General features: G+C 40.0%; 1 protein-coding gene across 2 annotated transcripts; it reads left to right on the top strand.

The window, feature by feature from the left end:
- Window positions 1-12,236: 12,236 nt before the first annotated feature.
- LOC118362178 (protein AHNAK2-like) lies at window positions 12,237-26,689 on the top strand. 2 transcript variants are annotated; one of them, XM_052486335.1, is made up of 10 exons: window positions 12,237-12,357; window positions 14,755-14,922; window positions 15,163-15,212; window positions 15,364-15,474; window positions 15,561-15,647; window positions 15,762-15,906; window positions 16,196-16,356; window positions 16,463-18,703; window positions 19,106-19,306; window positions 23,864-26,689. In XM_052486335.1, the coding sequence occupies exons 5-10, from the start codon at window positions 15,633-15,635 to the stop codon at window positions 25,907-25,909; spliced, it is 4,809 nt and encodes a 1,602-aa protein (XP_052342295.1). In that variant the 5' UTR covers window positions 12,237-12,357; window positions 14,755-14,922; window positions 15,163-15,212; window positions 15,364-15,474; window positions 15,561-15,632; the 3' UTR covers window positions 25,910-26,689. The 2 variants fall into 2 exon arrangements, with proteins under 2 accessions (XP_052342295.1, XP_052342294.1); XM_052486334.1 differs by lacking the exon at window positions 19,106-19,306 and having other exon boundaries at window positions 16,463-18,866; window positions 23,424-26,689.
- The last annotated feature ends 616 nt before the right edge of the window (window positions 26,690-27,305 follow it).

The raw sequence follows: 27,305 nt of genomic DNA, 5'->3' as shown, positions 1-27,305 counted from the left end.
ATAGGGACAAAGATCGTACCTTTTGGAGAAATGTCCTCTGGTCTGATAGAACTGTTTGGCCATAATGACCATCGTTATGTTTGGAGGAAAAATGGGGAGGCTTGCAAGCCAAAGAACACCATCCCAACCATGAAGCACGGGGGTGGCAGCATCATGTTGTGGAGGTGCTTTGCTGCAGGAGGGACTGGTGTACTTCACAAAACAGATGGCATCGTGAGGTAGGAAAAGTATGTGGATATATTGAAGCAACATCTCAAGACATCAGTCAGGAAGTTAAAGCTTGGTCGCAAATGAGTCGTCCAAATGGACAATGACCCCAAGCATACTTCCAAAGTTGTGGCAAAATGGCTTAAGGACAACAAAGTCAAGGTTTTGGAGTGGCCACCACAAAGCCCTGACCTCAATCCTAGAACATTTGTGGGCAGAACTGAAAAAGTGTGTGCAAGCAAGGAGGCCTACAAACATGATTCTGTTACACCAGCTCTGTCAGGAGGAATGGGCCAAAATTCACCCAACTTATTGTGGAAAGCTTGTGGAAGGCTACCCAAAATGTTTGACTCAAGTTAAACAATTTAAAGGCAATGCTACCAAATACTAATTGAGTGTATGTAAACTTTCTAACCCACTGGGAATGTGATGAAAGAAATAAAAGCTCAAATAAATAATTCTCTCTACTATTATTCTGACATTTCACATTCTTATAATAGAGTGATGATCCTAACTGACCTAAAACAGGGAATGTTTATTAGGATTTAACATCAGGAATTGTGAAAAACTGAGTTTAAATGTATTTGGCTAAGGTTTATGTAAACTTTGGACTTCAACTGTATATATGAATACAGCAGAGGTGTGGACTCGAGTCACATGACTTGGACTCGAGTCAGACTCGAGTCACAAATACGATGACTTTCAACTCGACTTTGACTTTAACACCAATGATTACTGACTTGACTTGGACTTGAGCCTTATGACTCGGCCTGACTTGATACCCTCCCCAAGCCCAAATATAAAATATGATTCTATTAAAACAAGTGTGCTGTTCATCAACTCTTCATTTAACAGATTACAGTTTGATTTTTGCAGCAGCCAATCAAATTGTGCCAACTGAGAAAAAGTTGTGCGTGGCAGTGCAGATGAACATCGGCGGGTGAATACAGATGGAGCCCTTGGAAGGATGATACCCAAAATTATTATTTTCGGACATAAAGACGACGCTGTATCATCAAAAAATGGATTGCAACTTGCAAAACATGCGGGAAGAAAATTACAGACGGAGGTGCAACAATTTCCAACTTTGTTCGACATTTGAAACTGCACAAAGAACGGTAAGTCGGGGTTAATATAGCCGACAGCTATATATTTTATTACTTTACTAGTGTATCATGTAGGCTAACATAGTGTTAAATCAATGAGCCTCCACACAGTCAGTCAGTGCGGGAACGTGATCATTGCACCCAAGATTGAGCTACAACTGGTTAGGCATTTGGTAGCCGAAATCCTGCCTGATGTTACTGCTGTTCCTAAAACCATTGACATACATACATATTGTGTACAAGCCTACATCGCCCGATTGCGCCCCATAGCCATCCTCGATAGTCGATCACTATTGGGGGGGGGGGGTCTTTCTCATGGCTACCCATGTATTTCCATGGAAATATAACATTTACAGGAAAGTAATAAATAAATAGATATTTTTAAAAGCATTCATGATTTGCGTAAATGTAATATACTATCTATTACTCTTGTTAAAAATACTGTATGAAATGGTAATATAGCACGTCGGTCCCTCTCCTTGCTCAGGCGGCGTTCAGCGGTCGATGTCACCGGCTTTCTAGCTACCGCCGATCCACTTTTCATTTTCCATTTGTTTTGTCTTTGTTTCACACATCTGTTTTCAATCCCACAATCACTTGTATATTATTTAACCCTCTGTTCCCCCATGTTTTTTTGTGAGTAATTGTTTATTGTATTTTCAGTCTGTCATGGTGTGCGTGTATTTGTTACTTTGTATATTTTAATTTTTGAGTAAAGTACGTTTGATTACTCATGTCTGCTGTCCTGCGCCTGACTCTCTACACCAGCTACACCTAGGACCCATTACAAATACATTTAGTGAAGAGCACATTATGACTTGTTTTAGGACTCTAAACTCAAAGTTTAGGACTTGAGGCTTGACTCGGACTTGCCTGTCTTGACTTGGGACTTGAGTGCAAAGACTTGAGACTTACTTGTGACTTGTAAAACAATGACTTGGTCCCACCTCTGGTATACAGTATATAACTTAATACGTCCAAAAAGGGATGTAGCAACTACAGATTGTCCCTTTAAGTCTATCAAAAGTGTGCAAGTTTGAGCACCTGTCCATTAGACCTATGGATTTTGTTTTTTATCAGCATGAATTAGATTGAGCTAAACTCATGAGTTTGGCTAATCCTTAAATTACTTTACTGATTACAATTTTGGACAGGTAACTAGTAACTTAACATATTACATTTAGAAAGTAACCTATACAACAATGACTATATAAACAAAAATATGTGGACACCCCTTCACATTAGTGAATTCGGCTATTTTAGCCACAACCGTTGCTGACTGGTGTATAAAATCGTCACAGCAGTCGCACCATTTGAATATATACGTAACTTGGACTGTAGCCTACAAAAGCCTATTCCTGCTTTTTTCTCGTGATCCATCAAACACATTTGGTGTGTCATCATAGTGGCCTCTGACTTGTGTTCAGACTCGCTCACGTGGAACAAACTTAAACTTGTGCCTTTTTTCAATGCTGATTTGAATGTCAGTGAGAAAACAAAGAAGTGTCCAATATTTTTTTCCGCAAACATCCTTTCCTAATTGAAAAGTAAACCTTGAAGTAATCATCTACATTTTCAAAGGTGTCTGTAATCTGATTACAATATTTTTGCTGGTAATGTAACAGATTACAGTTACCATTTTTTGTAACCCGTTACTCCCCAACCCTGTATATAGTGTATCTGGTACGCCTGCTGGCAAGATTGGTACACTTTAGAAAATCAAGCAATAACTAAATGCCCTGATTAAGACTCACATTCCTTTCAATCTTTTCCACAGATTTTTAGCAGAGATGCAGAGAAGCATATTTAGTTTATTTAATACACACAGCTCAAAATGTATGCTTAGATATACAGACAAATAGATATATTTTTAAAATAGAATTAAGCATAATGATTATGTCTCTAGATTGCAGGAAAGGCTTACGGACAGTGAACCTAGCCCTTGGATGTCCCCTATATTGTACATGTACATTATTGCCCTGCATTTAAAGTATACTGCCTTGCATTTGTGTAGTATTGATCTAATGCCCTGGGCCAAAACATCATGTCTAATGCACTGCTCACTCAGCGGTAAAACATCACTTAGTGTTGACTGCACTTAAAGATGGGCTAATAAATCAGTGGTCTGGTTTGTAAATGAACAGTTATGTTTAATCTCTGTTCTCGCTATGTACGGTGCATTTGGAAAGTATTCAGACCCCTTCCCCTTTTCCACATTTTGTAATGTCACAGCCTTATTATAAAATTGATTAAATACATGTTCTTCCCTCATCAATCTACACACAATATCCCATAATGACAAAGTGAAAAGAGGTTTTTAGAAATGTTTGCAAATGTATTAAAAATAAATACAGAAATACCTTATTTACATAAGTATTCAGACCCTTTGCTATGAGACTCGAAGTTGAGCTCATTGATTGGACATGATTTGGAAAGGCACACACCTGTCTATATAAGGTCCCAAAGTTGACAGTGCATGTCAGAAAAACCAAGCCATGAGGTCTAAGGAATTGTCTGTAGAGCTCTGAGACAAGATTGTGTCGAGGCACAGATCCGAGGAAGGGTACCAAGACATTTTTGCAGCATTAAAAGTCCCCAAGAACGAAGAGGCGTCCATCATTTTTAAATGGAAGAAGTTTGGAACCACCAAGATTCTTCCTAGATCTGGTCGCCCAGCTAAACTGAGCAATCGGGGGAGAAGGGCCTTGGTCAAGGAGGTGACCAAGAACCCGATGGTCACTCTGACAGAGTTCCTCTGTGGAGATAGTAGAACCTTCCAGAAGGACAACCATATCTGCGTCACTCCACTAATCAGGCCTTTATGGTAGAGTGGCCAGACGCAAGCCACTCCTCAGTAAAAGGCACATGACAGCCCACTTGCAGTTTTCCAAAAGGCACCTAAAGGACTCTCAGACCAAAAGAAACAAGATCCTCTGGTCTGATGAAATCAAGATTGAACTCTTTGGTCTGAATGCCAAGAGTCACTTCCGGAGGAAACCCGACACCATCCCTACGGTGAAGCATGGTGGTGGCAGCAACATGCTGTGTGGAAGATTTTCAGCGGCAGGGACTGGGAGACTAGTCAGAATCGAGGAAAATGAACGGAGCAAAGTACAAAGAGATCCTTAATGAAAAACTTCTCCAGAGCGCTCAGGACTTCAGACTGGGGCGAATGTTCACCTTTCAACAAGACAATGACCTCAAGCACACAGTCAAGACAATGCAGGAGTGGCTTTGGGACATGTCTCTGAATGTCCTTAAGTGGCCCAGCCAGAGCTCAGACGTGAACCCGATCTAACATCTCTGGAGAAACCTGAATATACCTGTGCAGCGGCGCTCCCCATCCAACCTGGCAGGGCTTGAGAGGATCTGCACAGAAGAATGGGAGAAACTCCATAAATACAGGTGTGCCAAGCTTGTAGCGTCATACCCAAGAAGACTCGAGGCTATAATCGCTGTCAAAGGAGCTTCAACAAAGTACTGAGTAAAGGGTCTGAATACTTATGCAAATGTGATATTTCCGTTTTTATTTCTAATACATTTGCAAAAATGCCTAAAAACCTGTTTTTGCTTTGTCATTTTGGGGTATTGTATGTAGATTGATGAGGATTGTTTTTATTCAGTAGTCTGAATACTTTCCAAATACACTGTAAGTATATGTTATTTGATTTTGATCACAGGTCCACCCACACCTTATTAATGTACATCACACTGCCAATGAACAGTCCCACTCGCTCAACCAGACCATAGTAGTCAGTCTTATCAACAATACATACAAGGATAGCAAGTAGACAAGCTACAAACAAGGTATCATCATAAGCATCAGACAATCTATTGCACAAAGGTTTCATTTGTGAATGGCTTTTAGTGCCTAATACTGTGCTTTCCCTGTGTGTCTGTGTATGTGATGCTGTGCTCTGCTTGTCTGGCCTGTGTTACTACGCAGCATCCCTTCTCTTTCTCTCTTGCTGTGAGCTCATACTCTATTTTAGCTCTTAAATAATTTAACAGGAAGCATCCCTTTGAAAACACACCCTGACTCAGACAATGTGACCAGGCACCACTGCGGCACCTTAGGTTTTTCATACACACTCTCTAAAGTCTGTGTTTAGCTCCCCTTTTGCCTTTCCCTCTTATACACGTTTCCCAACAACTGTAATATATAGCATCTTGTCCTGTGAAAGATATTAAACTATATAGTGTACTGTGTCAAATTCAATGATGTACCCCCCCCCATAAATCTCTATTGGAGCGTCATCCTGAGTGTCCTTGCCTGATTGGTCTGATCAATGCAGCTGGTGAGAGGGAGGGTGGGGGCAGCCCTCCCATAATACGGTTAGCATGCTGCTCTGAAGGTCTATGTTTACAGGAGAGTTTAGGAGAGCCCTGACTCACTCCAGTGTGGACTGCTCTGAGCGTGGATGCTGCAGAAATCACTCTCACGCGCGCTGCTCATAGGCTTTACTCACTCACTCACTCACTCTACTCTCTCTGGTCCTGCGACTCGTGCCTCCTTCCCTGCTGTGACTCACTGAGTGGAGGCAGTTTGAGGGAGAGGCTGCAGCTCTAGCCACTCCAGAACAGGCAAGCCGCCAGAGCTCATCAGCAGCCAGGGCCGCTGCGCTGTCGAATACCTGTCCGAGGACAGGACCCCCTCTCCCTCCCAGGACCCCAGTGGACTGACAACATGTGCGACTGTTTGCACCTGGCCTTCCCCAACTGGCACGGCTCGCCGGGAACGGGTGGGCATCCCTCTCTCTCTCATCTCTCTGTTTCTATGTGGTCCTAAACTATTCCCTGATTTAGCACCCGAGCTCAGCAGAGCTGTGTGAGTGAGTGTGTTGGGAGGCCGGTGCAGCTGAGAGTAGAGTGCTGAGTCATGCTGCTGACCTGCTGCTTGCCTGCCTGCAGTGTGTGGATGGGTGTGTCTGCAGTGTGTTGTCTGGGTGAGCCTACTTCATAGGGATGCGCTTGATGTGTTTACATACAGTGGGGCAAAAAACGTATTTAGTCAGCCACCAATTGTGCAAGTTCTCCCACTTAAAAAGATGAGAGAGGCCTGTAATTTTCATCATAGGTACACTTCAACTATGAGAGACAAAATGAGGAAAAAAAATCCAGAAAATCACATTGTAGGATTTTTAATGAATTTATTTGCAAATTATGGTGGAAAATACGTATTTGGTCAATAACAAAAGTTTCTCAATACTTTGTTATATACCCTTTGTTGGCAATGACAGAGGTTAAACATTTTCTGTAAGCCTTCACAAGGTTTTCACACACTGTTGCTGGTATTTTGGCCCATTCCTCCATGCAGATCTCCTCTAGAGCAGTGATGTTTGGGGGCTGTTGCTGGGCAACACGGACTTTCAACTCCCTCCAAAGATTTTCTATGGGGTTGAGATCTGGAGACTGGTGAGGCCACTCCAGGACCTTGAAATGCTTCTTACAAAGCCACTCCTTCGTTGCCCGGGCAGTGTGTTTGGGATCATTGTCATGCTGAAAGACCCAGCCACGTTTCATCTTCAATGCCATTGCTGGTGGAAGGAGGTTTTCACTCAAAATCTCACGATACATGGCCCCATTCATTCTTTCCTTTACACTGATCAGTCGTCCTGGTCCCTTTGCAGAAAAACAGCCCCAAAGCATGATGTTTCCACCCCCATGCTTCACAGTAGGTGTGGTGTTCTTTGGATGCAACTCAGCATTCTTTGTCCTCCAAACACGACGAGTTGAGTTTTTACCAAAAAGTTATATTTTGGTTTCATCTGACCATATGACATTCTCCCAATCTTCCTCTGGATCATCCAAATGCTCTCTAGCAAACTTCAGACAGGCCTGGACATGTACTGGCTTAAGTAGGGGGACACGTCTGGCACTGCAGGATTTGAGTCCCTGGCGGCGTAGTGTGTTACTGATGGTAGGCTTTGTTACTTTGGTCCCAGCTCTCTGCAGGTCATTCACTAGGTTCCTCTGTGTAGTTATGGGATTTTTGCTCACCGTTCTTGTGATCATTTTGACCCCACTGGGTGAAATCTTGCATGGAGCCACAGATCGAGGGAGATTATCAGTGGTCTTGTATGTCTTCCATTTCCTAATAATTGCTCCCACAGTTGATTTCTTCAAACCAAGCTGCTTACCTATTGCAGATTCAGTCTTCCCAGCCTGGTGCAGGTATACAATTTTGTTTCTGGTGTCCTTTGACAGCTCTTTGGTCTTGGCCATAGTGGAGTTTGGAATGTGACAGTTTGAGGTTGTGGACAGGTGTCTTTTATACTGATAACAAGGTCAAACATTAATACAGGTAACGAGTAGAGGATAGAGGAGCCTCTTATAGAAGAAGTTACAGGTCTGTGAGAGCCAGAAATCTTGCTTGTTTATAGGTGACCAAATACTTTTTTCCACCATAATTTGCAAATAAATTCATAAAAAATGCTACAATGTGATTTTCTGGATTTCTTTTTCTCATTTTGTCCGTCATAGTTAAAGTGTACCTATGATGATAATTACAGGCCTCTCTCATCCTTTTAAGTGGGAGAACTTGCACAATTGGTGGCTGACTAAATACTTTTTTGCCCCACTGTAAGTTGATGTACTTTTTCCTGGTGTATAGTCATTAACCGAGAGCCCATGCAGAATGCATCAAAAGATGAGTGTAATCTGTCATTCACAATGTAAACATAACTCATTTAAGTTTCATATAGAAGCAAATTCTGGAGGACAAACACATTGAGAGTTTGTATCAGAGCGCATGCTTGCTTGAACTATCTAAAGTTTATTCAGTTTTGCAAGCATTTTGTTGAAAGGTTAAGAAGTAATTTAGGTTATCTTTAGTTGAAATTGTGATGATAAAACATTCTTTATGGTCAATGAGAATATGTTGTGCCTTTCCAATGTTAGCAATGGCCTTTGCTTTTCTTTAGATGCTAGATTTGTGGACATTGTTCTTAGATTTTTACAAACATAACTCTTGTGTCATTGACGTGTTCAAATAATGTTTATTTTTGCCTATTCTCTTGACTTAAATAATTCCATTCACTTGACCTTAAAAGGTTCCAATGCAGACGTTTTTATGTCAATATCAAATCCTTTCTGGGTAACAATTAAGTACCTTACTGGGATTGTTTTCAATTTAAAACCTCTTAGATGTAAAGTCCCATGTTTTGGGAACCTGTGTGGTTCTGATACCGGTTCTGACCTGCAATTTTGCTTATTAATCAATCTGTGGACACCATAGATAGAAGTGTCTTGCATTGAGCTGTAGCCCTGATTCTCATGGACACAGGGGTAAGGCCTCTTTTGACTGTGTGAAGCAGGATGTGAAATCTGACACCACTTGAAGCTGGGATGTTCCTCCTACCATTTCATTCGCTCTTCCAACTGTCCATCAACTGAACGCTACGTCACAGTGCAACAAGAGAGAATCATTTAGCGGCACTAGCACATTCAGAGATATAATTATAGCCAGTAATCTAAAGTAATTAATAGATATGAAACAAAAACACTTTCTGTTTTTCATTAACTTGAGATGAAAGGTGAGTTCTTAACGAGTTCAGGAAGCCAAGCTAGAGCTCTGTGAGATGTTCACAGTGATGGGGGCAGATGTTTTGTTCAAGAGAGACCTTAAGATAATAAGGAAGGTGAAATCTTATAGTTAGTCATTTTATAATGTGATTAAACTCTATTTAGAAATCCTATATATGTCATTTCAAGCCGTATTCATACTCATATTCAGTTTTGTTGAATAGGAAATGGTGTATCGCTGCAGAATGCTGTGGTAGCCATGCTGGTTAAGTGTGCCTTGAATGGAATCATGTAGTAACCATAACAGTCGAAAACAATCTTTTATATTTGAGATTCTTCAAAGTAGCCACCGTTTGCCTTGATGACAGCTTTGCACACTCTTGGCATTCTCTCAACTAGCTTCATGAGGTAGTCACCTGGAATGCATTTCAATTAACAGGTGTGCCTTCTTAAAAGTTCATTTGTGGAATTTCTTTCCTTCCTAATGCGTTTGAGCCAATCAGTTGTGTTGTGACAAGTTAGGGGTGGTATACAGAAGATAGCCCTATTTGGTGAAAGACCAAGTCCATATTATGGCAAGAACAGCTCAAATAAGCAAAGAGAAATGACAGTCCATCGTTACTTTAAGATATGAAGGTCAGTCAATCCTGAAAATTTCAAGAACTTTGAAAGTTTCTTCAAGTGCAGTCACAAAAACCATCAAGCGCTTTGATGAAACTGGCTCTCATGAGGACTGCTACAGGACAGGAAGACCCAGAGTTACCTCTGCTGCAGAGGATAAGTTCAATAGAGTTACCAGCCTCAGAAATTGCAGGACAAATAAATACTTCAAAGAGTTCAAGTAACAGACACATCTCAACATCAACTGTTTAGAGGAGACTGCGTGAATCAGACCTTCATCGTTGAATTTCTGCAAAGAAACCACTACTAAAGTACATTTTAAAGTACATATTTTTGGTTCCAACTGCTGTGTCTTGGTGAGACGCAGAGTAGGTGAACGTATGATCTCCGCATGTGTGGTTCCCACCGTGAAGCATGAAGGAGGAGGTGTGATGGTGTGGGGGTGCTTTGCTGCATGGCCCCCCAGCTCGTGGCCCCCCTGCACTGCATGTGTACACCAGTGTTTAACGTGTTAAACTTTTGTACAAAAAGTGCTGTACTTGGGTACAGGTTCAAAGTTACTGAGAAAATGTCATTCCTAGTTCTGGGAGGGACAGAAGTCGAGGTGGGGCAGAGATAGGGATGGTAGAATGAGAGATACAGTAATTGCCCTCTCCCCTGAGCAGAAACCTGTGTCAAATACTGGCCCAGATTTAGTGTGATAGGTGGTCCACTTAGCATTAAAGCCCATTGAAAGTCCATTTCTGGTATCATCCATGATATCATCAATTAAACACCATAGACATTGACAATCTCTTACAGACAGTCTGGGGAATATTGCTGACTTTTATAGACATATTATTGTACTTTGCCCCTCTGCATAGAAGTGGTGGTAAGCAGTACTGGTCCCATTAGAGGATGGGTGTTCACACTGTTGTTTGCTTTTTCAATCTATGCCTATGAGATGTATTGTCTCCAGTATCTTAATGACTTCTCCCTGTGGGGCAATTTTTTAAAATCATATTGGGAGGGTACATGTGGGAATAGGGGCAAATTCTGATAGTTGACTTCCAAAACCACGATGAAACTCCTATCACGTTAGGTGAGAATGAATAAATGTTCTGGCCTGCTCGATTTAAAGCATGCGTGATCACAGTCCCATGTCCACATAATCCATGGGGAATATCCTATTTCGATTTTTTTCCTCCTTTTGAATGCAAACAAGCCACCCCCAGAAGAAGGAGCTTGTGTCTTATTCAAATTGGGTAGGAATTATGTCTTGCTTCTCTGTAAATGAGGAACATGTAATTAGTTTGGATAATGCATGAGTTTGGTTAATGAGCTGAGCTCAGGGTCCTACCAGGTGCAGGGCCTAAGAGGAAAAAAACAAACTCTAATGGTTATAAAAGTGGTCATGGGTCACTGGTTATGTTCAGAGAGAAGTTGTTTGATAAAGTTGTTAGTGGAAAATGTTTGCCGTAGTAATCCAGGTTTTTTAGTATAACATCATTTCTTTGAGGGTATATAAAATTACAAAATAGTTGTTTAGCCACTGTTGAGATTATGGGATTATGAATGGCCTTCCACATTTCAAGGTGCACTTTTCCAGCTAGACGTGGCCTTGAGAGTGACCACACCCAAAGACAATGGTGCGGTTGCACCCCACATGAGTCATGTAAGATTAACTCCATGAAATGTTGCACAATTTCAGAGATTTGTAAATAAACTTGAACATTGAGGGGACCTTTTTCTAAATCTTGTACAGTGAGGGAGAGATTGTTGGCAAATCTAAAGCATGCAAAAAATATATTTGTTTGTAATCACATAAACCTCAATGTGCAATCACACCAACCACATTGTAAAACTGTATAACTAATTACACCTGCCATACAGTATGCAATTACTATGTCAACACATTTTGTAGGGACACCTAATTTAAAGTAGGGCAGAAAGTGAATTCATGTGGATAATTTGGTAAATAGTGTGTGTCACCATATCACCTTTCTGCAGCACCCATATGACAAATATTTGAGTAAGGAGTTTCTTCACGTTTAGTGCCAGTATTAGGTACAGGAATATATGCCAGCCCCTGTAAAGGAAATAGAATATAACATGAACATCAGCATTTTCTGGTCTTTTTTTTATGGAGATATCAATTTGTAGGATTGTCCAGCTTCATACCACAATAAAGGAATTATCCTGAGAAGGGAATTCTCTTAGGAGGGAACACTGCTTTATAGTGTACAAATCTATTTCTCTCTACCATTGCATGTAGTTGTATTTACCATTTTGCTACAAGTTATAAAGGGAGCAAATTGATTTTAAACATCCACTTCTGTTCAGCTCACACAGGTAGAGTTCCCTTGTTCCTCAGAGAACACTGAACCCACTTTCTCTACATGTCATAACCCTCTCCAGCATTACCCTCCCCTCTGACCATGTACAGATGCTGATAATCATTCAATCTGAAGAAAAATGTGTGTGAATAAGTCCCTGTGAGATGAGAGTGGAAATGACTAAAGACCATAAACTTTACATAGTTTTTCTTTTCATAGCTACAGTGTACATTCCTTGTGCGAGTGGAAAGGGTTATAATGCACAGACATAAATCCGGTCAATTTACATTTATGTTGGAGAACATCCACACCTTTCTGAGAATGAATTTAAAATATGATTTGCAACTCTCCAATCCTGACTGTCTCCTCCTGTGTTACTCATACTGTTACAAGATTGATCTAGATTAGAAGGCCGTATCCACCCTTATATGTCTATCAGAGGCTGGTCACTGGGAGCAAAAACAAAACAGCTATGTTGGCAGTTTCATTCAGTCTGTTGGTCCACAGTGGAATCTGGGTGAGGCAGTATTAACAGGATAAATCAGGTTGCTAGTGTGGTTTAGAGGGTGACATTTTTCCTTCAGGTAAGCGCTCTCTATATAATAATTTCTTTGTGACATTGTTTTCATGTGCTTGGATTAGCTATGTTGGAAAAGCAAACGTAGTAGTAGTGATGGCCATTTAGCAGACACTTTGATTCTATTACTGAGGGGCAGAATTTTTTCCTGAGCTACAGACGGTTATATTGATCTGCTAATACAGGACTAGTAAAGGCCCAGTGCACAACTTTTGTGAAAAAAAGACAAATATTTTAACTTAAATATTTTTCTTATTACAGATTTTTCAGGGGGTGCCGCAACACCCTCAGCACCCCTACTTCCCGCAGCTATGTACCTTGATAGAAAATGACTTAAGTAAAAGCGAAAGTCACCCAATAAAATACTACTTGAGTAAAAGTCTAAAAGTATTTGGTTTAAATGTACTTAAGTACTATGATGGAAAACATACAAAATGTTCATACTTTAGTAAAAGTGAAAAGTAAATGCTGCACATCAAATTCTTTATATTAAAGGTGCACTATGCAGATGTATAAAACTGAAAAGAAAAAGATGCAAAAAACAAAACTTAATAAGGGAAGCATAGAAATAGTGCACATAGAATAGATCTACCGCTTCTTAGATTTGCTTTCAATGAGAATGACAAATCTATAACCAACCTTTTTATTTGAATTTGGTCAGGTCACACAATAAGTTACAAATTGTAGCTTTAAGCAAACCAGACGGCACAAATATTATTATATATATTTTTTAAGGACCAACAGGGCTCACTCCAACACTCAGACATAATTTACAAACGCAGTATCTGTGTTCAATGAGTACGCCAGATCAGAGCCAGTAGGGATGACAAGGCATTATATTGATGCAGTTTGGCCCTAAATTATTGATACCCTTGATAAAAATGAGCCATAATGACTGTATAAAATAAATAATTCAAATACTGAGCTATATTGTATGCAAAAAAAATGGGGAAATTATTTTATTTTATACTAATACAATTGCTCAGAGAAAGATTTTGTTTAAGAAGTTATATATTTTTTTCTCAAAAAGGTAGGGGTGCAAATTATTAACAGCCCTAAAGATTCTTATAAATTAAGTTGTCAAAAGTTGAGTATTTGGTCCCATATTCCTAGCAATGACAACAAACTTGTTGGATGCATTTGCAGTTAGTTTTGATTGTGTTTCAGATTATTTTGTGCCCAATAGAAATTCATGGTAAATAATGTAGTGTCATTTTGAGTCGCTTTTATTATAAATAAGGATAGAATGTTTCTAAACACTTCTACATTCATGTGGATGCTACCATGATTATGGATACTTCTGATTAGAATCGTGAATAATGTTGAGTGAAAAAGATAGAGAGGGTCAAAGATCATACCCCCAAGATTAGAGGGTCAATAAAAAAAAAAAAAAGTAAAGTAAAGAACAGATTCCCCCAAAAATGACTTACTACGGCTCATAAGGTACTTTAAGGGAATGACACACCCTTTCCATAGGAAGTTCCCACACCTATACACACAAACTCACAAGTGCACACACACGATTGTGTACACAGAAAAGTGTGAGGTCTAAGGTCTGAGATCTAAAATACTGTGGTAAGAACTATTTGTACTCAATGAGAAAGTTGTTGAACATGTTAATGAACACTTGTTTTTGCAACACGGTTATACTGAAAGCACTGACCACTGGTCAGACAGATAATTGTTCACCCAGTAGGCACAACATTGACTTTAAAAGGATATTACCACAGAATGCTCAGAATTTATAAGCAAATTACACTTGCAATTTTGATAAGAGAACCTGTTTGTAGAAAAGTAATAGGTACCATCAGACGGTTGAATGCTCTCGTACACTTTATTGCTTGCAACGTTTAGACCGGAACACATATCAAACATGTTTACTTGCCTAAGTCAATCGATATCACATACAGTATCTCAGAAAGCAAACACAGCATTGAATTAGGCCTAATGCCGAGCGGGGAAGTGATCTCGACTGTAACCTTGTTACAGCATATTTTATAGATAATCTTCATTTTCACATCAACATGAAAAGTGTTTCTACAACCCCACTGCTCCTTCAGCCTACTGCAACATCTGATTTTGTGAGACACCCCAGCTTTTCACCACTGCTTTTCACCACTGCAGTGATCTGACCAGTGACTTACAGAGGAGGCCTATTGTGATATGAAGCTTCAGATTTGTCCAACCATCGAGGGTACTCAGCAGCTAATATGACCCTATTGACACCATCATTTGTTTTTGAATAGTTGTTTTATTTCTCAGAAATTGTGGCACCACGGCAGGGTAACTTAACAAAATAAAATATGATCACAGCATGATTGTGTATCATGGATGATGGTAATAATAACAATCACATTGATCAGGATTATATCATTTCAAAACTGCACTCTCTTACCTACTTTAGACTTCAAGGCTAGCCAGCCACACTGGCTGTAAGTCAAATCTCCAGATCGATAGAGTGGATCATTTAACAGGCGCTGCAGAAGCTGGTTCCTTTGGGAATTCTTGCCAGGAAGAACTTCCAATAATCTCCTCCTGGGTTCCAGTTTCTCAAAACAATTCTTCTCCCATGGTAAGACAGGCAGAGAGGATCAGTCAGTCTAGGACTCGGTTTTGTCAAATACATCTGAATTATTTTGTTCTTGTAATATCAAGATAATATTCACTATACATGTGAACAAAACATTGAAATCCTCTCTAATACCTGATCTATCTAATGATAGACATTCTGAGACTTAACCTTTTGACAACTGTAGTGGTTTACCTTTATCTAAATATGCTCTTACTGTTTTTTCTTCTTGGTTTTGAATAGGGGCCGGACGAAGGCTGAAGGGACCAGAGCCTGACACGGTTGATGATTCAGTGAGTGGATATACTGATATGAAAAACCTATTGCTTGCATGTGTGGACATCATGTGAATACTAAAGACTATGGGAAAGACACAACTTAAATTAGAATTTTTAATTCATCCCTATATAGCAACAAAATGAACTATACATATTTTTGTTCCAGATATGTGAAGAGCCATCTGAATTTATAGAGGGGGAGAGACCTCGCCCACAAGGATCCTCCCCTGTAGATGAATACCCTGAGACTGACGAATACACTGACATTGATAAACAGGTACAATACTTTATATTTCAACCAACCATGGTGACTTGTAGTTGGAATTGTGTTAGACACTCTGATTCATTTAACATTCCTTTTAGAGTGGAGGTGGGAGTGGCAAGAAAGGAAAGAGGGGTTTTGGGTCCCTTTTTGAAAAGCGCTCCCCTGCCAAGATGAGTGAACTGGAGGTCAGACATGTCTGCATTATATTGAACTCATGCAGAAGCATTGTTCCAGGTTTTCATTGGTGGTACATAACATGTAAAAAATGTATTTTTCTTCATTTTTTCCTGTAAACTCAGAGCTCAGAGTCGGGAGTGATTGTGAGAATGGCAAAAGAGACATGTGCCGAGGGTCTTGTTGTGAGCGGAGGAGGGAAGGAGGGCATCTTCATTAAGGAAGTGAGGCCAGAGTCCCCAGCCTCAAAGCTTCTTAGTGTACATGAGGGTAAGCAGACAACTAGTTCATACCATGCTCTTTCAGAAGTTGATAAAAAAATAAAATTGCCTTTAGAGTCTGTAGTCAAGACTCTATAGTATAGACCAAATAGTTCATCTGAAAGCATAGGACATATTGGTGAAATGTGCAGTGAAATGGGTGAAATGTGAAGTAATGGATCAAGATTGCTTTTGCTATCCAGGGTGAGAGACTCTTTGATATGACTCTTTGATATGCTTGTTCAACAGTTCAAATGGGGATTTATTGATCTTTCTATGTCTTCCTTTTGTTCATTCAGGTGATCAGATACTCAGTGCCACAGTGTATTTTGACGATGTTAAATATGAAGATGCCCTTCAGATATTGGAACATGCACAGCCTTACAAGATGGAGTTACTTCTGAAACGCAAACCAATGAAGATATCCACCCTTGAGAGTGAACCAGCCCTTGAATCCCAAGTAACTATCACTATGTTTTTTTTCTGGATCTGTAGAGTAGTGTTATGTCTTTGGCTCTTTTTCTCATGAAGCAATCAATCAACATTTCACTTTTTTTATCCTACAGGTGGAACAAGGTTCCTCTCTGGAAATGAGGGGACATTCAAAGACAAAAAGGCACGGTGACCGAATCTCTTGGCCCAACTTCCCCTCCTTTAGCAAAAGTCGAAAGTCCCATTTTAAGAGGTCTCACAGTACCGCAGATGCAGATGATCAGAGGAAGCTGGAGCTGAGCCCAACAACAAGTGACACAGAGTCGCCAATCAAATCTCAGGAGGCTGTCAAGGGCAGGACAAAGAAGCAGAAGATAAAATTGTCAAGTCTAAAGATGAAGGGCCGCAAGAGCAGTTCTGTTGAACAGTCGGGCCAGGACACAGACATACTAACTGTAGAATGTGAGCAAGTTATGGAAATCCAACAGAGTCAAGATGACATATACTCACCGGATGGTCTAGAGAGCACATCAGGAGAAACACCTCAAGTATATGTGTTTGAATCAGAATCAGAAAAAATGGAATCCACCAAGATAAAAAATGAATGCTCTCTTCCGGACCTGACAGGCTCGGAAAACAAACAGCACAAGGTAGAACTCATCAGACTGGACAAAACTTTGAAAACCACAGACATAACAGTTGCTTTTGCTGATCAAGAGAGTCCCTTAACCAAGACATCTCTGGAGGAAAAGAAAAAGAAGAAAGAGAAGAAAGAGAGGTCAGAACTAAAGTTTAGGATCAAGGGAAAGGAGACAAAAGACAAACACAAGCAAGAAAAACATGTAAAATCATCCCCAAAAAGCATGAAGATACCAGGAGCAGATATCATAACATCTGATCTGTCTGCACATGACAATACCTTGCTGATTCCAACTATAGTATCACATATTAAGCTGATGGAGCGTCAACTCCCAATTGACATGTCAGATGTAGGACTTATCAGGAAATCCCCTCAGATTGGACAAGAACGAGACTTGAAAGAAACATATGCTAAAACACATTTAAATGCACAGGAAATGCATGCTAAGGTCACCAGTATTACAATGGAACCTGACTTGCAGATGGAAATACGGGCTTTAAAGTTACCTACAGAGACAAGCATTGATGACGTTTTAGTACAAATTGGTACAAGGACTGCTACCAAGTTCAAGCTGCCAAGGGAGGACCTTGCTGACTTTGTTACTGCTGAACCTATAAAAATGACAGATGTGAGGATTGTAAAAATGGATGTGAAAAGCCTTAAAGTTGAGGATAGGGGGTTGAAGATACTTCCAAACCGTGATGATATTGAGATCCCCGGCATGGAAGATGCATCATCAACTGGCACCAAAACCCCAGTGATCAAACAGCCTAAAACAGCATTCACTCTTCCTGTTGAAGAAATTCAGGCGCAAACTGTTCAGATGGTTATAGACGTTGACAGAGTTAAAGAGGCTGTCTCCAAATTGCCAGGGTTCAAGCTGCCGAAGTGTGACACCTTAGGACTGCCTGCTCATCAAGAACTCACAAAGACAGATGTGAATGCAGAAAGAGTCAATGTGACAGTAGAAAACACCCTGTCTAAAATCACAGACATAAAGGCACAGTATGTCAAAAAGACTGACATAAATGCTTCACCTGAGAAGTTGAGCAGGAGCTCAGTTACCACAATCAAATTGCCAAAAAAACAACTTTCTGATCTAGGTGCTCATGAACCTATTACTATGACAGAAATATACCATAAAGAAAGAAAAGAGGAAGCTGGAAGGACCAATGAGGTTGAAATCCAAATTGAACTCCATAAACGAGAGAACGTGGAGATACCTGGAATGGAAAATATACATCAAAAAGGATCTCCCAACCAAGTGGAAAGGGAAAAAGAGTTGGCAGTACCAGTACCTGAGTGGCCAACCATCAAAGCCGAGGAGACAAATGTAATTCCTTACACTAAAGGATTAGATAAGAAGTCAAAGAAAGCAAAGATGTCAATGCCTGCTCCAAATGTCGCCGTAGATGTACCTGATGTGGAAAAGGACATTAAGGTTCAAGGAACTGAAATACCAGAACCCAAACTGACAATGTCAGAAATTAACATTGAAAAGCCAAGGGTTGATATTAAAGGTCCAAATAAAGATGTGGATGTCAATCTTAAAAAACTTGAAATGTTCACTTTAACAGAAGTCAAAGTGCAGGTCCAACCACCTAGCGTTGAACTCAAAGTGCCTTCTGGTGAAGTTGAAATACCTGAGGGAGCGGCTAAGGAAATTGATGTAAAAATAAAAAAGCCACAGATGTCATTTGGATGGTTTTCAAAACCAGAAGTGAAAGCACCCGAGGTGGAAATTTCGCTTCCAGGAGGAAAGGTGGAGGTCGAAGATCCAGATGTGAAAATGAAATCTCCAGAAGTTCAAATTAAAATGAAACATGATATTGAGCTTGAGGGACAAGGAAGTCAATTTAAATTACCAAAATTTGGACTCTCAATGTCGAGGGTTAAAGGTCCTGAAATTGGCTTAAGTCTGTCAAAGACAGATGTAGATGTCGACTTACCCGAGGGAAGAGCAGACCTCCAACTACCTGATGTGGAAGTCGGAGTGCCCTCTGTTGAAGTTGAAATACCAGAAGCAGGTTTTAAAGATATTGATGTGAAAATGAGAAAGTCAAGAATGTCATTCCCCAAAATCGGATTTTCAAAACCTGAAGTGAAAGCACCAGAGGTTGATATCAGTCTTCCAGAGGTGGATATTTATCTTCCAGCGGGAAAGGTGGAGGTCAAAGAGCCAGAGGTGGAAATTAAAACTCCAGAGATTCAAGTTGATGTGAAAGATACCGTAGGCTCCCCCTCAAGATTCAAAATGCCAACTTTAAAATTCCCTAAATTTGGAGCAGCTTCTCCAAATGTCACAATAGAGGTACCTGATTTGGACAAGGACATCAAGGTTCATGGAACTGAAATACCTGAACCCAAGTTGACAATATCAGCATTTAACATCGAAAAGCCAAGTGTTGACCTTAAAGGTCCATCTATAGATGTCAATCGTAAAATAAATGAAAATGTCACTTTACCAGAGGTCAAAATGAACGTCCAACCACCAAGCATTGAACTCAAAGTGCCTTCTGGTGAAGTTGAAATGCCTGAGGGAGCTGCTACAGAAATGGATGTAAAAATGAAAAAGCCCAGGATGTCATTTGGATGGTTTTCAAAACCAGAAGCGAAAGCACCCGAGGTTGATGTCAGTCTTACAAATGTGGATTTTTCGCTTCCAGACGGAAAGGTGGAGGTCAAAGAGCCAAACGTGGAAATTAAATCTCCAGATGTTCAAATTGAAATGAAACATGACATTGAGCTTGAGGGACAAGGAAGTAAATTTAAATTACCAAAATTTGGACTCTCATTGCCAAGAGTTAAAGGTCCTGAAATTGGCTTAAGTCTGTCAAAGACAGATGTAGATGTCGACTTACCAGAGGGAAGAGCAGACCTCCAACTACCTGATGTGGAAGTCGGAGTGCCCTCTGTTGAAGTTGAAATACCAGAAGCAGGTTCTAAAGATATTGATGTGAAAATGAGAAAGCCAAGAATGTCATTCCCCAAATTTGGATTTTCAAAACCTGAAGTGAAAGCACCAGAGGTTGATATCAGTCTTCCAGAGGTGGATATTTCTCTTCCTGAGGGAAAGGTGGAGGTCAAAGAGCCAGAGGTGGAAATGAAAAGTCCAGAGATTCAAGTTGATGTGAAAGATACCGTAGGCTCCCCCTCAAGATTCAAAATGCCAACTTTAAAATTCCCTAAATTTGGAGCAGCTTCTCCAAATGTCACAATAGAGGTACCTGATTTGGACAAGGACATCAAGTTTCATGGAACTGAAATACCTGAACCCAAGCTGACAATATCAGCATTTAACATCGAAAAGCCAAGTGTTGACCTTAAAGGTCCATCTATAGATGTCAATCGTAAACCAAATGAAAATGTCACTTTACCAGAGGTCAAAATGAACGTCCAACCACCAAGCATTGAACTCAAAGTGCCTTCTGGTGAAGTTGAAATGCCTGAGGGAGCTGCTACAGAAATGGATGTAAAAATGAAAAAGCCCAGGATGTCATTTGGATGGTTTTCAAAACCAGAAGCGAAAGCACCCGAGGTTGATGTCAGTCTTACAAATGTGGATTTTTCGCTTCCAGACGGAAAGGTGGAGGTCAAAGAGCCAGACGTGGAAATTAAATCTCCAGATGTTCAAATTGAAATGAAACATGATATTGAGCTTGAGGGACAAGGAAGTAAATTTAAATTACCAAAATTTGGACTCTCATTGCCAAGAGTTAAAGGTCCTGAAATTGGCTTAAGTCTGTCAAAGACAGATGTAGATGTCGACTTACCAGAGGGAAGAGCAGACCTCCAACTACCTGATGTGGAAGTCGGAGTGCCCTCTGTTGAAGTTGAAATACCAGAAGCAGGTTCTAAAGATATTGATGTGAAAATGAGAAAGCCAAGAATGTCATTCCCCAAATTTGGATTTTCAAAACCTGAAGTGAAAGCACCAGAGGTTGATATCAGTCATCCAGAGGTGGATATTTCTCTTCCTGAGGGAAACGTGGAGGTCAAAGAGCCAGAGGTGGAAATGAAAAGTCCAGAGATTCAAGTTGATGTGAAAGATACCGTAGGCTCCCCCTCAAGATTCAAAATGCCAACTTTAAAATTCCCTAAATTTGGAGCAGCTTCTCCAAATGTCACAATAGAGGTACCTGATTTGGACAAGGACATCAAGTTTCATGGAACTGAAATACCTGAACCCAAGCTGACAATATCAGCATTTAACATCGAAAAGCCAAGTGTTGACCTTAAAGGTCCATCTATAGATGTCAATCGTAAAATAAATGAAAATGTCACTTTACCAGAGGTCAAAATGAACGTCCAACCACCAAGCATTGAACTCAAAGTGCCTTCTGGTGAAGTTGAAATGCCTGAGGGAGCTGCTACAGAAATGGATGTAAAAATGAAAAAGCCCAGGATGTCATTTGGATGGTTTTCAAAACCAGAAGCGAAAGCACCCGAGGTTGATGTCAGTCTTACAAATGTGGATTTTTCACTTCCAGACGGAAAGGTGGAGGTCAAACAGCCAGACGTGGAAATTAAATCTCCAGATGTTCAAATTGAAATGAAACATGATATTGAGCTTGAGGGACAAGGAAGTAAATTTAAATTACCAAAATTTGGACTCTCATTGCCAAGAGTTAAAGGTCCTGAAATTGGCTTAAGTCTGTCAAAGACAGATGTAGATGTCGACTTACCAGAGGGAAGAGCAGACCTCCAACTACCTGATGTGGAAGTCGGAGTGCCCTCTGTTGAAGTTGAAATACCAGAAGCAGGTTCTAAAGATATTGATGTGAAAATGAGAAAGCCAAGAATGTCATTCCCCAAATTTGGATTTTCAAAACCTGAAGTGAAAGCACCAGAGGTTGATATCAGTCATCCAGAGGTGGATATTTCTCTTCCTGAGGGAAAGGTGGAGGTCAAAGAGCCAGAGGTGGAAATGAAAAGTCCAGAGATTCAAGTTGATGTGAAAGATACCGTAGGCTCCCCTCAAGATTCAAAATGCCAACTTTAAAATTCCCTAAATTTGGAGCAGCTTCTCCAAATGTCACAATAGAGGTACCTGATTTGGACAAGGACATCAAGTTTCATGGAACTGAAATACCTGAACCCAAGCTGACAATATCAGCATTTAACATCGAAAAGCCAAGTGTTGACCTTAAAGGTCCATCTATAGATGTCAATCGTAAAATAAATGAAAATGTCACTTTACCAGAGGTCAAAATGAACGTCCAACCACCAAGCATTGAACTCAAAGTGCCTTCTGGTGAAGTTGAAATGCCTGAGGGAGCTGCTACAGAAATGGATGTAAAAATGAAAAAGCCCAGGATGTCATTTGGATGGTTTTCAAAACCAGAAGCGAAAGCACCCGAGGTTGATGTCAGTCTTACAAATGTGGATTTTTCGCTTCCAGACGGAAAGGTGGAGGTCAAAGAGCCAGACGTGGAAATTAAATCTCCAGATGTTCAAATTGAAATGAAACATGATATTGAGCTTGAGGGACAAGGAAGTAAATTTAAATTACCAAAATTTGGACTCTCATTGCCAAGAGTTAAAGGTCCTGAAATTGGCTTAAGTCTGTCAAAGACAGATGTAGATGTCGACTTACCAGAGGGAAGAGCAGACCTCCAACTACCTGATGTGGAAGTCGGAGTGCCCTCTGTTGAAGTTGAAATACCAGAAGCAGGTTCTAAAGATATTGATGTGAAAATGAGAAAGCCAAGAATGTCATTCCCCAAATTTGGATTTTCAAAACCTGAAGTGAAAGCACCAGAGGTTGATATCAGTCATCCAGAGGTGGATATTTCTCTTCCTGAGGGAAAGGTGGAGGTCAAAGAGCCAGAGGTGGAAATGAAAAGTCCAGAGATTCAAGTTGATGTGAAAGATACCGTAGGCTCCCCTCAAGATTCAAAATGCCAACTTTAAAATTCCCTAAATTTGGAGCAGCTTCTCCAAATGTCACAATAGAGGTACCTGATTTGGACAAGGACATCAAGTTTCATGGAACTGAAATACCTGAACCCAAGCTGACAATATCAGCATTTAACATCGAAAAGCCAAGTGTTGACCTTAAAGGTCCATCTATAGATGTCAATCGTAAAAAAATGAAAATGTCACTTTACCAGAGGTCAAAATGAACGTCCAACCACCAAGCATTGAACTCAAAGTGCCTTCTGGTGAAGTTGAAATGCCTGAGGGAGCTGCTACAGAAATGGATGTAAAAATGAAAAAGCCCAGGATGTCATTTGGATGGTTTTCAAAACCAGAAGCGAAAGCACCCGAGGTTGATGTCAGTCTTACAAATGTGGATTTTTCGATTCCAGACGGAAAGGTGGAGGTCAAAGAGCCAGACGTGGAAATTAAATCTCCAGATGTTCAAATTGAAATGAAACATGATATTGAGCTTGAGGGACAAGGAAGTACATTTAAATTACCAACATTTGGACTCTCATTGCCAAGAGTTAAAGGTCCTGAAATTGGCTTAAGTCTGTCAAAGACAGATGTAGATGTCGACTTACCAGAGGGAAGAGCAGACCTCCAACTACCTGATGTGGAAGTCGGAGTGCCCTCTGTTGAAGTTGAAATACCAGAAGCAGGTTCTAAAGATATTGATGTGAAAATGAGAAAGCCAAGAATGTCATTCCCCAAATTTGGATTTTCAAAACCTGAAGTGAAAGCACCAGAGGTTGATATCAGTCATCCAGAGGTGGATATTTCTCTTCCTGAGGGAAAGGTGGAGGTCAAAGAGCCAGAGGTGGAAATGAAAAGTCCAGAGATTCAAGTTGATGTGAAAGATACCGTAGGCTCCCCCTCAAGATTCAAAATGCCAACTTTAAAATTCCCTAAATTTGGAGCAGCTTCTCCAAATGTCACAATAGAGGTACCTGATTTGGACAAGGACATCAAGTTTCATGGAACTGAAATACCTGAACCCAAGCTGACAATATCAGCATTTAACATCGAAAAGCCAAGTGTTGACCTTAAAGGTCCATCTATAGATGTCAATCGTAAACCAAATGAAAATGTCACTTTACCAGAGGTCAAAATGAACGTCCAACCACCAAGCATTGAACTCAAAGTGCCTTCTGGTGAAGTTGAAATGCCTGAGGGAGCTGCTACAGAAATGGATGTAAAAATGAAAAAGCCCAGGATGTCATTTGGATGGTTTTCAAAACCAGATGTGAAAGCACCCGAGGTTGATGTCAGTCTTACAAAGGTGGATTTATCTCTTCCTGAAGGAAAGGTGGTCAAAGAGTCATATGTAGAAATGAAAGCTCCAGAGAGTCAAGTTGAAATGAAAAATGAAGGTTTTTCAGTTGATGGAAAACTACTAACACCAAACATAGAGGATAAAATAATTGAAACAGGGGTGAAGAAACCGCTGATAACCTTTCCAAAAATAGTTTTCTCAAGATCTGAAATTACGGCTCCTGAGATTGTTATGATTCCTCCAAATGTAGACATTTCACTCCCAGATGGAAAAGAGTTCAAAGTGCCTGAAGTGAAAATTGAAGCTCCAGAGATTGAAGTTGGCGTAAAAGAAGCTGTTGGCTCCCCCTCAAGATTCAAAATGCCAACATTCAAATTGCCTACATTTGGTTCAACTTCAAAGGTGGCAGTAGATGTCTCTGATAAAGAGAAGGTTATTGAAGTACCTGGTGTAGAAATTCTAGATCAAGTACTAGGAGCTTCCTTTCCAGTTGATTTGACAGAACCCGGGGATACAGTTGACATTAAAGGATGTAGTGAAGTTAATCTACATGTTGCTGGATCTGCAGGGCCCTCAGTTGAAGAAGGAATGACAATAGCTGATGTGGATGTTCATGGTGTTGACAGTTCAGAACTGACAATTGATGATAAAGGCCATGGCTTACCCAGCAAAGGTCAAGGCTCACCAAGTAAATTCAAACTTCCGACCTTCAAAATGCCCAAATTGAGCATTTCAAAATCCAAACGACAGAATGAACATGAACATGATGATATAAGTCCAAATATTATTTTGGAGAAGAATGAAATTCATGTGGAACCACAAGGACCAGAGATTTCACCAAAGTTGACTTTGACAACATTTGGGGAGGTATTAAGAAGCATTGATGTTGAATTTTATGTCCCTGCATTAGAGGAAGTGGAAGAAAAGCTCACAGGCTCAAGGGAAGGACCCAGTGCTAAAACCCAGTCTATCCAAGAAGAGGAAGAAGCGAAAGAAAAATCCAAATTTGTTTGGTTTAAGTTTCCTACATCTTCTCCTTCAGAATCTGCCAAAATTTTTGAAAAAGATACTTCTGAGAAAGAAGCAAGTGAGAACAGCCCTGCAGGTGAGTCTGTGGAACAAGATTCCAGCTTGACCTTCTCAGTGCGGTCATCGGATGCTTTTGCAGATATCAGTTCTACAGTCACAAGCGAACAAGTTGCTCCATCATTGGCCTCTCCAACCAAAGTCACAGTGAAATACTCTGACCCTATTGCCACTGAGATACAAGGTAATATCATTACCTCCACAGCAAGGACAAAAATGATCTCTTTTGAACCCTACTTGGCAGAGAAGGTCACCATTCCAATGTCCTCTGGAGCTTCCTCCTCATCAGTGGACACCCTAAAACTGGAGTCTGGTACACATGTCATCACATCCAATATACAAGCAATACCAGACACACAGAAAGCCACGCTCTTAACAGATTTTGGATTGCAGACAGGGACCGCCGGAGCTTCCTCTGCATCTTGGTCAGTGGACGACACCAACAAAACACAGAGTGATGGGCAAACAGTCATTAAGAGGCATGTAATTAGGGAAATGTCAGGCACTGACAAGGAAACGGTTGTCATAACTCAAAGAGTTACACATGTGTTTGGGGCTGAGCCCATCTCAGATGAAACCGCCTCATCTATCAAACAGATGAAAGAAACTATGCATTCTGAAAAAATGAAATTCTTCGATGGGGCTGAATTGGAGTGACTTGGAGGAATATGATGAATCCCTCAATTGAGAAGTAATATCAGTCATATTATTATTGTGCTCTTAATAATTAATTGTGCTTTAATTTATGACAGAGTTTTAATATATACAGTTAAATGTTTTGATTGTTTACTTAGTACACACTAAATATAAATATATTGTCACTTTATTGTAATTACTACTATTGAGACCATTTTACTGAATTTGCAGGTTGTCCTGCTGTACGTATAATGGAGAGAAACTTGTTAATCCACTGCCATATACATTGATAAATTACCTCTGATTTCTGCTCTTTATTCCACTTCTGGGCAGCAATATATAAATATAAGGAATCAATGATTATGACTCTGAAAATATGTTTACAATTATTTCACTGTAAAACCATACAAAATACTTAATTAATACGTAGTGATATAAATACAAACCATGCAACATTAATAGAACAAAAACACACAACACATAAGGAAGAATTGCAATCTGAACACTTATTACCATGAAATAAATATATGTTGCTAAAATGTAATGCTTGTAATCATAGTAAAAAACAAAGAAAAATATATTGATGCAACTATATTTTGATTAGAATTATGCATAGATTTAATTTTCCATAATGTATACTGTACCTAACAAAAACATTTCTGGATTTGTGTATAGTTGGAAAATTGAAAATGCCTATGTATATACTTGATTTTGATCACTTCTTTTGCAGAGTTACTTTGATTGTTGCTCTTATTCTCCACTGATGTAATACATGTATTAGCAAAACTATACATAATAAATCTTCTAAAATATTAAGAAGTGCATTTCCTTACTGCAATATGTATCTACATTAAATGGCACTCAGATTCCTGGTACCTTCTCCACAGACATGTCATATCCTGCAACCTAGTAGTGAGCTAGTTTCTATAGCAGGCTACTGGCCATTATAGTGGATCGTGTATGCTGGCTAGCCACAGACTATCTATGAATAATTCAACATCATTACAGCGGTAGGCCCACACTTGGTGGTATGTGTGCACATATTACAGAGTGCGTAGTGTTTCTCCTATATTCATTTATTTGATTTTATTATGTATTTCTGTCGAGACGCGGTTTTAAGATCAGAGTGACAAGTCACATATCTTCCTCAGATTCTCATCAGATCATCTGAGAAACCTCCAAGGTAACTAGCGAGCTAGGTTGAAATCCTGGAAGTGTAGCCAACCCTATATACAGGGCAATCTGAAAGTATTCAGACCCCTTTACATTTCTTAAAATGGATTGAATTATTCCCCCCCCCCCTCCCCTTATCAATCTACATACAAAACCCCATAATGACAAAGCAAAAACAGGATTTTAGAATTATTTGCAAATATATTAAAAACAAAAAACGTAAATATTACATTTACTTAAGTAT

This window comes from Oncorhynchus keta, chromosome 29 (genome assembly GCF_023373465.1).
Source record: "Oncorhynchus keta strain PuntledgeMale-10-30-2019 chromosome 29, Oket_V2, whole genome shotgun sequence".
Taxonomy (NCBI): domain Eukaryota; kingdom Metazoa; phylum Chordata; class Actinopteri; order Salmoniformes; family Salmonidae; genus Oncorhynchus; species Oncorhynchus keta.
This window is presented reverse-complemented; position numbering and strand designations above follow the sequence as displayed.